At 41.5% G+C, this 12,467-nt stretch overlaps 1 protein-coding gene across 1 annotated transcript in view; it reads left to right on the top strand.

Moving 5' to 3' along the window:
• The window catches only part of TERB2 (telomere repeat binding bouquet formation protein 2), a 34,778-nt gene that overhangs the window by 6,482 nt on the left and 15,829 nt on the right, over window positions 1–12,467 (top strand). Inside the window, exon 5 of the mRNA XM_055436563.2 lies at window positions 1,236–1,321. Within this exon, the coding sequence (XP_055292538.2) occupies window positions 1,236–1,321 (86 nt within the window). The remainder of the gene's footprint in view (window positions 1–1,235; window positions 1,322–12,467) is intronic.

Raw genomic sequence — 12,467 nt, 5'->3', positions numbered from 1 at the left:
CTGGGTGTTCATTGGAAGGAGTGATGCTAAAGCTGAAGCTCCAATACTTTGGCCACCTCATGTGAAGAGTTGACTCACTAGAAAAGACTCTGATGCTGGGAGGGATTGGGGGCGGGAGGAGAAGGGGACGACAGAGAATGAGATGGCTGGATGGCATCACCAACTCGATGGAGGTGAGTTTGAGTGAACTCCGGGATTTGGTGATGGACAGGGAGGCCTGGCATGCTGTGTGTCATGGGGTCGCAAAGAGTCAGACATGACTGAGCGACTGAACTGAACTGAACTGAGGTAAGAAGGTAAGACCTCTGACTTAGTTCACATAGCCAGATATTAGCAAAGTGGAACCAAATTTTCTCAGCTCCAGCCCAATCCAGGGTATTTTCTAGTGTATTAGTAGCATATGCCTGTATTGACTGTTGACTCTAGAAATTGTATGATTATATGATGAAGAATTTTGTTCTTTCAGATATTGATTGATATTGAATATTAACTAATTATAATAATACAACCATGGAATTTGTAAATAGAAGTTACCTCTTTTAATGGCAATAGCAAGGGTAAATCTGGAAAGTAATTTTGGAACCATTATTATTGTTTGGAGTGGGCTTGCAACCTATATATAGAAATTTCCTCATGGAATATTATGTAAATATATTTTGTGATAGAAACCTGAATCTGAGGTTTGTCAACTTTAACATAATCTTTTGGAAAAGGTTTATATATGTTTAGTTCTTTTGTAACTCCATAGCTAAATGTTTCACTTTAATTTTGAAGGGGAAACAATTTATTCAACTTACTTCATATTTTTGATTTGTAACTTGCAGGATACCTAGGAGTTTTCATGTCAAGGATTGTAAGAAAGTTTAGAACAATAACACAATTTTTGACTTTTTTTTTTTTTAAACCAAAGAGTTGTATGACCACATTAGGGAAAATTTCAAAAATCAGTAAGAGAATAAAAGCAGTCAGTTTTACTATCTAATACAAGCATAGCTTATATTTTAAAAATCTAGGTGTCCTTTATTTAAGTGTCTCTAAAAATAGATAATTCTGTGTGTGCATATATACAAAATTTTGTGTTTTTCCTGTGAAACGAAATGGAATGGATCTGAGTCAGTAGATACTTTTGTGACTGTTGATATATATATTGCCAATTTACTTTTTAAAAAAATGTTATTGATTTCATGATTGTTATGGCTGATTTTTTAAAATGTGATTTCTTTTGCTGTCCACAGCATGATGAAGTAACATCAAATGAACTAAAGGCCTTTAGGGAAAGCAGTGTACCAGCAACAGATCACAAGAAAGAATTATCCAAAAGGTACTGAATTTGTATACTTCACTGGTTAGTATACTTCATTCAATATAGACACCTTTGAATAATGTGTCTAAATCTCATTTAATCTTCAGTCTTCTTATGACATTGGTATCATTATCACCATTGCCATTTTACAGAAAAAGAGATCAAGTATAAGTCAGGTCAGTTCAGTTCAGTCGCTCAGTTGTGTCCAGTTCTTTGCGACTCCATGGACTGCAGCACACCAGGTTTCCCTGTCCATTACCAACTCCCAGAGTTTACTCAAACTCATGTCCATAGAATTGGTGATGCCATCCAACCATCTCATCCTCTGTCATCCCCTTCTCCTCCTGCCTTCAATCTTTCCCAGCATCAGGGTTCTTCTCTAGTGAGTCAGTTCTTCGCATCAGATGACCAAAGTATTGGAGTTTCAGTGGCAGCATCAGTCCTTCCAATGAATACTTGGGACTGATTTCCTTTAGGATTGACTGGTTGGATCTCCTTGTAGTCTAAGGGACTCTCAAGAGTCTTCTCCAACACCACAGTTCAAAAGCATAAATTCTTCGGCATTCAGCTTTCTTTATAGTCCAGCTCTCACATCCATACATGGCTACTGGAAAACTATAGCTTTGACTAGACGAACCTTTGTCGGCAAATGTCTCTGCTTTTTAATATGTTGTCTAGGTTGGTCATGGAGAAGGCAATGGCAACCCACTCCAGTACGCTTGCCTGGAAAGTCCCATGGATGGAGGAGTCTGGTGGGCTGCAGTCCATGGGGTCGCTAGGAATCGAACACGACTGAGCGACTTCACTTTCACTTTTCACTTTCATGCATTGGAAAAGGAAATGGCAACCCACTCCAGTAGTCTTGCCTGGAGAATCCCAGGGGCGGGGGAGCCTCGTGGGCTGCTGTCTATGGGGTCCCACAGAGTCGGACAAGACTGAAGCAACTTAGCAGCAGTGGCAGCAGCAGGTTGGTCATAGCTTTTCTTCCAAGGAGCAAACATCTTTTAATTTCATGGCTGCAGTCACCATCTGCAGTGATTTTGGAGCCCCCCCAAAATAAAGTCTGTCACTGTTTCCATTGTTTCCCCATCTATTTGCCATGAAGTGATGGGACCGGATGCTATGATCTTAGTTTTCTGAATGTTGAGTTTTAAGCCAACATTTTCACTCTCCTCTTTCACTTTCATCAAAAGACTCTTTCAGTTCAGTTCAGTTGCTCAGTCATGTCCGACTCTTTGCGACCCCATGAATTACAGCATGCCAGGCCCCCCTGTCCATCACCAACACCCGGAGTTCACTCAAACTCATGTCCATTGAGTTGGTGATGCCATCCAGCCATCTCATTCTCTGTCATCTCCTTCTCCTCCTGCCCCCAATCCCGCCCAGCATCACTTTTCTGCCATAAGGGTGGTGTCAACTGCGTATCTGAGGTTATTGATATTTCTCCCAGAAATCTTGATTCCAGATTGTGCTTCATACAGCCCGGCATTTCTCATGATGTACTCTGTATATAGGTTAAATAAACAGAGTGACAATGTTCAGCCTTAATGTACTTTCCCAATTTGGAACCAGTCTGTTGTTCTATGTCCAGTTCTAGCTGTTGCTTCTTGACCTGCAGATACATTTTTCAGGAGGCAGGTCAGGTGGTCTGGTATTCCCAGCTCTTGAAGAATTTTCCACAGTTTGTTGTGCTCCACACAGTCAAAGACATTGGTATAGTCAATAAAGCAGATGTTTTTCTGAAACTCTCTTGCTTCTTCGGTGATCCAGCGGATGTTGGCAATTTGATCTCTGTTCCTGTCAGTTCAGTTCAGTTCAGTCGCTCAGTCATGGCCGACTCTTTGCAACCCCATGAGTCACAGCACACCAGGCCTCCCTGTCCATCACCAACTCCTGGAGTTCACTCAAACTCATGTCCACCGAGTCGGTGGTGCTATCCAGCCATCTCATTCTCCGTCGTCCCTTTCTCCTCCCACCCCCAATCCCTCCCAGCATCAGAGTCTTTTCCAGTGAGTCAACTCTTCGCATGAGGTCGCCAAAGTATTGGAGCTTCAGCTTCAACATCAGTCCTTCCAATGAACACCCAGGATTGATCTCCTTTAGAATGGACTGGTTGGATCTCCTTGCAGTCCAAGGGACTCTCAAGAGTCTTCTCCATCACCACAGTTCAAAAGCATCAATTCTTCAGCAATCAATTTTCTTCACAGGCCAACTCGCACATCCATTCATGACTACTGGAAAAACCATAGTCTTTACGGACCTTGGTTGGCAAAGTAATGTCTCTGCTTTTTAATATGCTATCTAGGTTGGTCATAACTTTCCTTCCAAGGAGTAGGTGTCTTTTAATATCATGGCTGCAATCAGCATCCACAGTGATTTTGGAGCCCAAAAAAATGAAGTCTGACACTGTTTCCACTGTTTCCCCATCTATTTCCCATGAAGTGATGGGAACAGATGCCATGATCTTAGTTTTCTGAATGTTGAGCTTTAAGCCAACTTTTTCACTCTCCTCTTACACTTTCATCAAGAGGCTTTTGAGTTCTTCTTCACTTTCTGCCATAAGGGTGGTGTCATCTGCATATCTGAAGTTATTGATATTTCTCCTGGCAATCTTGATTCCAGCCTGTGCTTCTTCCAGCCCAGTGTTCCTCATGATGTACTCTGCATATAAGCTAAATAAGCAGGGTGACAAGATACAACCTTGACGTACTCCTTTTCCTATTTGGAACCAGTCTGTTGTTCCATGTCCAGTTCTAACTGTTGCTTCCTGACCTGCATACAGGTTTCTCAAGGGGCAGGTCAGGTGGTCTGGGATTCCCATCTCTTTCAGAATTTTCCACAGTTTATTGTGATCCACATAATCAAAGGCTTTGGCATAGTCAATAAAGCAGAAATAGATGTTTTTCTGGAAATCTCTTGCTTTTTCCATGGTCCAGCAGATGTTGAGAATTTGATCTGTGGTTCCTCTGTCTTTTCTAAAACCAGCTTGAACATCTGGAAGTTCACGGTTCACATACTGCTAAAGCCTGGCTTGGAGAATTTTGAGCACAACTTTACTAGCATGTGAGATGAGTGCAAATGTGCGGTAGTTTGAGCATTCTTTGGCATTGCCTTTCTTTGGGATTAGAATGGAAACTGACTTTTTCCAGTCCTGTAGCCACTGCTGAGTTTCCCAAATTTTCTGGCATATTGAGGGCAGCACTTTCACAGAATCATCTTTCAGGATTTGAAATAGCTCCACTGGAATTCCATCACCTCCACTAGCTTTGTTCATAGTGATGCTTTCTAAGGCCCCTTAACTTCACATTCAAAGATGTCTGGCTCTAGGTGAGTGATCACACCATCGTGATTATCTTGGTCGTGAAGATCTTTTTTGTACAGTTCTTCTGTGTATTCTTGCCACCTCTTCTTAATATCTTCTGCTTCTGTTAGGTCCATACCATTTCTGTCCTTTGTCGAGCCCATCTTTGCATGAAGTGTTCCCTTGGTATTTCTAATTTTCTTGAAGAGATCTCTTGTCTTTCCTAGTCTGTTGTTTTACTGTATTTCTTTGCACTGATGGCTGAGGAAGGCTTTCTTATCTCTCCTCGCTATTCTTTGGACCTCTGCTTTCAGATGCTTATATCTTTCCTTTTCTCTTCTCTTCTTTTACAGCTATTTGTAAGGCCTCCTCAGTGCCATTTTGCTTTTTTGCATTTCTTTTCCATGGGGATGGTCTTGTTCCCTATCTTCTGTACAGTGTCATGAACCTCCATCCAGAGTTCATCAGGCACTCTATCAGATCTAGTCCCTTAAATCTACTTCTCACTTCCACTGTTTAATCATAAGGGATTTGATTTAGGTCATATCTGAATGGTGTAGTGGTTTTCTCCACTTTCGTCAATTTAAGTCTGAATTTGGCAATGAGGAGTTCATGATCTGAGCCACAGTCAGCTACCGGCCTTGTTTTTGCTAACTGTATAGAGCTTCTCCATCTTTGGCTGTAAAGAATATAATCAGATTTCGGTGTTGACCATCTGGTGATGTCCATGTGTAGAGTCTTCTCTTGTGTTGTTGGAAGAGGGTGTTTGCTCTGACCAGTGCATTCTCTTGGGAGAACTCTATTAGCCTTTGCCCTGCTTCATTCCGTGCTCCAAGGCCAAATTTGCCTGTTACTCCAAGTGTTTCTTGACTTCCTACTTTTGCATTCCAGTTCCCTGTAAGAAAAGGACATCTTTTGGGGGTGTTAGTTCTAAAAGGTCTTGTAGGTCTTCATAGAACCCTTCAAATTCGGTTTCTTCAGCATTACTGGTTGGGGCATAGGCTTGGATTACTGTAATATTGTATGGTTTGCCTTGGAAATGAACAGAGATCATTCTGTCATTTTTGAGATTGCATCCAAGTACTGCATTTTGGACTCTTTTATTGACTATGATGGCTACTCCATTTCTTCTAAGGGATTCCTGCCCACAGTAGTAGATATAATGGTCATCTGAGTTAAATGCTTTGCTGGAGCAACCGTGAAGTGATACCCCACGACCAAGGTAAGAGAAACCCAAATAAGACGGTAGGTATTGCGAGAGGGCATCAGAGGGCAGACACACTGAAATCATGATCACAGAAAACTAGTCTATCTGATCACACGGACCACAGCCTTGTCTAACTCAGTGAAACTAAGCCATGCCATGTGGGGCCACCCAAGACGGGCGGGTCATGGTGGAGAGGTCTGACAGAATGTGGTCCACTGGAGAAGGGAATGGCAAACCACCTCAGTTTACTTGCCTTGAGAACCCCATGAGCAGTATGAAAAGACAAAGTGATAGGATACTGAATGAGGAATTCTCCAGGTCGGTAGGTGCCCAGTATGCTACTGGATATCAGTGGAGAAATAACTCCAGAAAGAATGAAGGGATGGAGCCAAAGCAAAAACAATACCCAGTTGTGGATGTGACTGCTGATAGAAGCAAGGTCCAATGCTGTAAAGAGCAATATTGCATAGGAACCTGGAATGTTAGGTCCATGAATCAAGGCAAATTCAGTTCAGTTCAGTGGAGTCGCTCAGTTGTGTCCGACTCTCCGCGACCCCATGAATCACAGCAATTGGAAGTAGTCAAACAGGAGATGGCAAGTGTGAACGTAGATATTCTAGGAATCAGTGAACTAAAATGTAGTGAAATGGGTGAATTTAACTCAGATGACCATTATATCTACTACTGGTTCCTTTGCCTTTTCTAAATCCAGCTTGAACATCTGGAAGTTCATGGTTCATGTACTGTTGAAGCCTGACTTGGAGAATTTTGAGCATTACTTTGCTAGCATGTGAGATGAGTGCAATTGTGCAATAGTTTGAACATTCTTTGTCATTGCCTTTCTTTGGGATTGGAATGAAAACTGACCTTTTCCAGTCCTGAGTTTTCCACTGCTGAGTTTTCCAGATTTGCTGGCATATTGAGCCCTGATAGCTAGTTGGTAAAGAATTTGCCTGCAATGCAGGAGACCCTGGTTTGATTCCTGGGTCTGGAAGATCTTCTGGAGAAGGGATAGGCTACCCATTCCAGCGTTCTTGGGCTTCCCTTGTGACTCAGTTGGTAAAGAATCTGCCTGAAATGTGGGAGACCTGGGTTCGATCCCTGGTTGGGAAGATCCCCTGGAGAAGGGAAAGGCTTACCCCCTCCAATATTCTGGCCTGGAGAATTCCGGGGACAGTCCATGGGGTCTCTAAGAGTCAGAAACGACTGAATGACTTTCACTCACTCACTCACTGAGTGCAGCACTTTCACAGCATCATCTTTTAGGGTTTGAAATAGCCCAACTGGAATTCCATCACCTCCACTAGCTTAGCTTCTAGTGATGTTTCCTAAGGCTCACTTGACTTTGCATTCCAGGATGTCTGGCTCTAGGTGAGTGATCACACCATCATGGTTATCTGGGTCATTAAGATCTTTTTTTATATACTTCTTCTGTGTGTATTGGTGCCACCTCTTCTTAATATCTTCTGCTTCTGTTAGGTCCATACCGTTTCTATCCTTTATTGTGCCCTTCTTTGCATGAAATGTTCCCTTGGGATCTCTAATTTTCTTGAAGAAATCTCTAGTCTTTTCCATTCTGTTGTTTTCCTCTAATTCTTATCATTGATCATTAAGGAAGGCTTTCTTATCTCTCCTTTCTATTCTTTGGAACTCTGCATTCTAATGGGTATATCTTTCCTTTTCTCCTTTGCCTTTCGCTTCCTCAGACAACCATTTTGCCTTTTTGCATTTCTTTTTCTTGGGGATGGTCTTGATTGCTGCCTCCTGGTACAATGTCATGAACCTCTGTTCATAGTTCTTCAGGCACTCTGTCTATCAGATCTAATCCCTTGAATCTGTTTGTCACTTCCACTGTATAAGATTTAGGTCATACCTGAATGGTCTAGTGGTTTTCCCTGCTTTCTTCCATTTAGGTCTGAATCTTGTAATAAGGAGTTCATAATCAGAGAAGGCAATGGCAAGCCACTCCAGTACTCTTGCCTAGAAAATCCCATGGATGAAGGAGTCTGGTAGGCTGCAGTCTGTGGGGTCGCTAAGGGTCGGACACGACTGAGCGACTTCACTTTCACTTTTCACTTTCCACTTTCACACATTGGAGAAGGAAATGGCAACCCACTCCAGTGTTCTTGCCTGGAGAATCCCAGGGACAGGGGAGCCTGGTGGGCTTCTGTCTGTGGGGTCACACAGAGTCGGACACAACTGAAGTGACTTAGCAGCAGCAATCTGAGCCACAGTCAGCTCCTGGTCTTATTTTTGCTGACTGTGTAGAGCTTCTCCATCTTCGCCTGCAAAGAATATAATCAATCTGTATTTGGTGTTGACCATCTGGTGATGTCCACGTGTAGAGTCTTCTCTCGTGTTGTTGGAAGAAGGTGTTTGCTATGACCAGTACGTTGTCTTGGCACAACTCCTGTAGTCTTTGCCCTACTTCATTTTGTACTGCAAGACCAAACTTGCCTGTTACTCCAGGTATCTCTTGATTTTCTACTTTTGCATTTCTGTCATGAAAAGGACATCTTTTTTGGGTGTTCATTCTATGAAGATCTTGTCTTCATAGAACCATTCAACTTCAGCTTCTTCAGCATTAGTGATTGGGACATAGACTTGGATTACTGTGATATTGAATGGTTTGCCTTTGAAACGAACAGAGATCATTCTGTCATTTTTGAGATTGCATCCAAGTACTGCATTTTGGACTCTTTTATTGACTATGATGGCTACTCCATTTCTTCTAAGGGATTCTTGCCCACAGTAGTAGATATAATGGTCATCTGAGTTGAATTCACCCATTCCAGTCCATTTTAGTTCATTGATTCCTAAAATGTCAATATTCACTCTTGCCGTCTCCTGTTTGATCACTTCCAACTTACCTTGATTCATGGACCTAACATTCCAGGTTCCTATGCAAATTGCTTTTTATAGCATTGGACTTTACTTCCATCACTAGTCACATTCACAGCTGGGTGTTGTTTTGCTTTGGCTCTGTCTCTTCCTTCTTTCTGGAGTTATTTCTCCATTGTTCTCCAGTAGCATATTGGGCACCTACCAACCTGAGGAGTTCCTCTTTCAGTGTCCTATCTTTTTGCCTTTTCATACTGTTCCTGGGGTTCATGAGGCAAGAGTATGGAAGTGGTTTGCCATTCCCTTCTCCAGTGGACCACATTTTGTCAGAACCCTCCACCATGACCCGTCTGTATAGGGTCACCCTACCCGGCATGGCACAAAGATTAGTACAGGGCTTTGGTCCATGTGATCAGCTTGATTAGTTTTCTGTGATAGTGGTTTTCATTCTGTCTGCCCTCTGATGGGTAAGGATAAGGGGCTTATGGAAGCTTCCTGATGGGAGAGACTGACTGAGGGAGACACTGGGTCTTGTTCTGATGGGCACGGCTGTGTTCCCGCCTTGGGTATGGCTAAGCCCTCTCAGAGGAGATCGCCATTAACCCCACCATAGAGTGGCCAGAACTTACACAGGACTAGGAAACAGACTCTTGGAGGGCACCAACAAAACCTTGGGCACACCAGGAGAAAGGAGGAGTGACCACACAAGAGACTGACCCAGACTTGCCTGTGAGTGTCGTGGTGTCTCTGGTGGAGGCGTGGGTCAGCGGTGGCCGGCGGCAGGGTCGGGGGCACTGAGTGCAGCAGTGCGTCCATGGCCCTTCTGAAGGAGGTCGCCATGATCCTCATCACCTGCACCATAGACTGGCCTCAGGCCAGACAGCAGGGAGGGAACACAGGTGCAAGCAGACGAAGTGATTTCCCCAAAGTCACACAAACTTTTATTAAGTGGGGAGAAGCAGGATTTTAACTGGGTCAGTCTAATTCCAGAACCCATGCATTTAACCATATTATGCTAGACTATCCTTACAGAAAAGAAGCGGGATTTTTTTTGATTACTATGATATTATTTTTAAAATATATATAATAATAATAAGGAAATAAACTAAATATTAGTAATTTTATTAGGATTGGAGGATTAGAAAGAGGATTTCCCTTTTTCTTTTCCAAATTGTTTATAATGTGGCTACTTTGGCTTAAGAAATTAAAGTTATATTTTAAAAGACAAACAAACATGGACTTGGTGTTGTGTTAGGGCTAATCTGTGAGAGGCCCCCTTGTGGCAGGCTTATTCACTATCTAGCCCCAATACTATATTTTCCACTTCAGTGGCTTCCAAATGTTCATAGGGAGCATTAACTATTAAAAGTATGGGATTTAGCTGCTGTAATAAAATGATCTTTCTTCAATATAAAAATTAATGAGTTTAATTTATATAGTATAGTTTTTTTACCTTGAAGTTTTTTTCCCATAATTTTTTCTTGTTCCTTTTGTACCTCCTATATGGTTTTCCTTAATTTGATATACATTGTTATCTGATTTAGCACAAAGTTGTGTATTTAGTTTTAGTTAACTATTGCTTCATGTTCCCGTGACTTATAGATATTCCACCACTTAAGTTTGAATATCCATATTCTAGGTCTTTGTATTAAAAAGCAGAGACATTACTTTGCTAACAAAGGTCCGTCTAGTCAAGGCTATGGTTTTTCCAGTGGTCATGTATGGATGTGAGAGTTGGACTATAAAGAAAGCTGAGCACCGAAGAATTGATGCTTTTAAACTGTGGTGTTGGAGAAGACTCTTGAAAGTCCCTTGGACTGCAAGGAGATCCAACCAGTCCATTCTAAAGGAGATCAGTCCTGGGTGTTCATTGGAAGGACTGATGTTGAAGCTGAAACTCCAATACTTTGGCCACCTCATGCGACGAGTTGACTCACTGGAAAAGACCCTGATGCTGGGAAAGACTGAGTGCAGGAGGAGAAGGGGATGACAGAGGTTGGATGGCATCACCGACTCGATGGACATGGGTTTGGGTAGACTGCGGGAGTTGGTGATGGACAGGGAGGCCTGGTGTGCTGCAGTACCTGAGGCCGCAAAGAGTTGGACACGACTGAACGACTGAACTGAACTGAATCTCTATTCATAGAACTCCCTTGAACTTGTTATACTTTTTGAAATAAGAAACTGGTAAGGTTAGAAAAAAAAAATGAAATTGAAAAGGTGAGACCGTGAAGATATTAAGGAATTAGTAAAGGAGAGAATAGTTATCCTAAGTGACCTTGTAAGAGAAAAATGGGAAATAGAAATTAAAAAAATTTTTTTTCAGTTTTATTTATTTTCTTTACAATATTGTATTGTTTTTGCCATACATTGACATGAATCCGCAATGGGTGTACATATGTTCCCTATCCTGAACCCCCCTCCCACCTCCCTCCCCACCCCATCCCTCTGGGTCATCCCAGTGTACCGTGTGGCATGCATCGAACCTGGACTGGTGATTCATTTCACATATGATAATTTACATGTTTCAATGCCATTCTCCCATATCATCCTGCCCTCACCCTCTCCCACAGAGTCTAAAAGACTGCTCTATACATCTGTGTCTCTTTTGCTGTCTCGCATACAAGGTTATTGTTACCGTCTTTGTAAATTCCATATATATGCGTTAGTATACTGTATTAGTGTTTTTCTTTCTGGCTTACTTCACTCTGTATAATAGGCTCCAGTTTAATCCACCTCATTAGAACTGATTCAAATGCACTCTTTTTAATGGCTGAGTAATATTCTATCGTGTATATGTACCACAGCTTTCTTATCCGTTTGTCTGCTGATGGACATCTAGGTTGCTTCCATGTCCTGGCTATTATGAACAGTGCTGCGATGAACATTGGAGTAACATGTGTCTCTTTCAATTCTGGTTTCCTCAGTGTGTATGCCCAGCATTGGGATTGCTGGGTCATATGGCAGTTCTATTTCCAGGTTTTTAAGGAATCTCCACACTGTTCTCCATAGTGGCTGTACTAGCTTGCATTCCCACCAACAGTGTAAGAGGGTTCCCTTTTCTCCACACCCTCTCCAGCATTTATTGCTTGTAGACTTTTGGATAGCAGCCATTCTGACTGGTGTGAAATGGTAGCTCATTGTGAGTTTGAGTAGGATAGGTGTTAGCTCTTCTCTAAATTTTTGGTAGAATTCAGCTGTGAAGCCATCTTGTCCTTGTCTTTTGTTTGTTGGAAGATTTCTTTTTTTTTTTTTTAAATCAAATAATCCAATTTTATTTATTTTTTTCAAGTTGAACAGACTAAATTTCTTTAAACAAACTTACTTATACTCCAGAGTCCTTTAAAAACTTAATAACATTTATACATTGAAGGTATTTGATTTTCTTGTAACTAGCACTTCAAATGCAACAAGCATTTGACCCAACAAGTAAAACTTTCTACAGTTCATAACTTTTATAAATAAAATAAATTAAATGTACAGTGAATAAGTTCCCTGAAATATTTCAATATTTCTGCAGGTTTAGTAACATCGTAAAATACATTTCAACTAAAATTCACAAATCTAAAAACCTGTTAGGCATTTTTAGGCATTTTAAGTTGGAAATGAAGACCAATGTTACATCGTAATATGCCAATTACAAATAGTACTTCAAATAGCAAATACTACAGTTTTCCCAAACTTTAAAAACTATTCATGAACTCAACACTGAACTATTGATGGCTATGAGAATTGTTTCCTAGCCTTTTTGAAAATTTCAACCCATTTAGGTTTAAGGTAATTATTGATAAGTACGATCCCGTAGCCATTTTCTT

The sequence above is a fragment of the Moschus berezovskii genome, chromosome 9 (genome assembly GCF_049115385.1).
Source record: "Moschus berezovskii isolate FMDL1 chromosome 9, NW_MosBer_1.0, whole genome shotgun sequence".
In the NCBI taxonomy this organism is placed as follows: Eukaryota; Metazoa; Chordata; class Mammalia; order Artiodactyla; family Moschidae; genus Moschus; species Moschus berezovskii.
The sequence above is the reverse complement of the archived record's forward strand: the minus strand, read 5'-3'. Positions and strand labels throughout refer to the sequence as shown.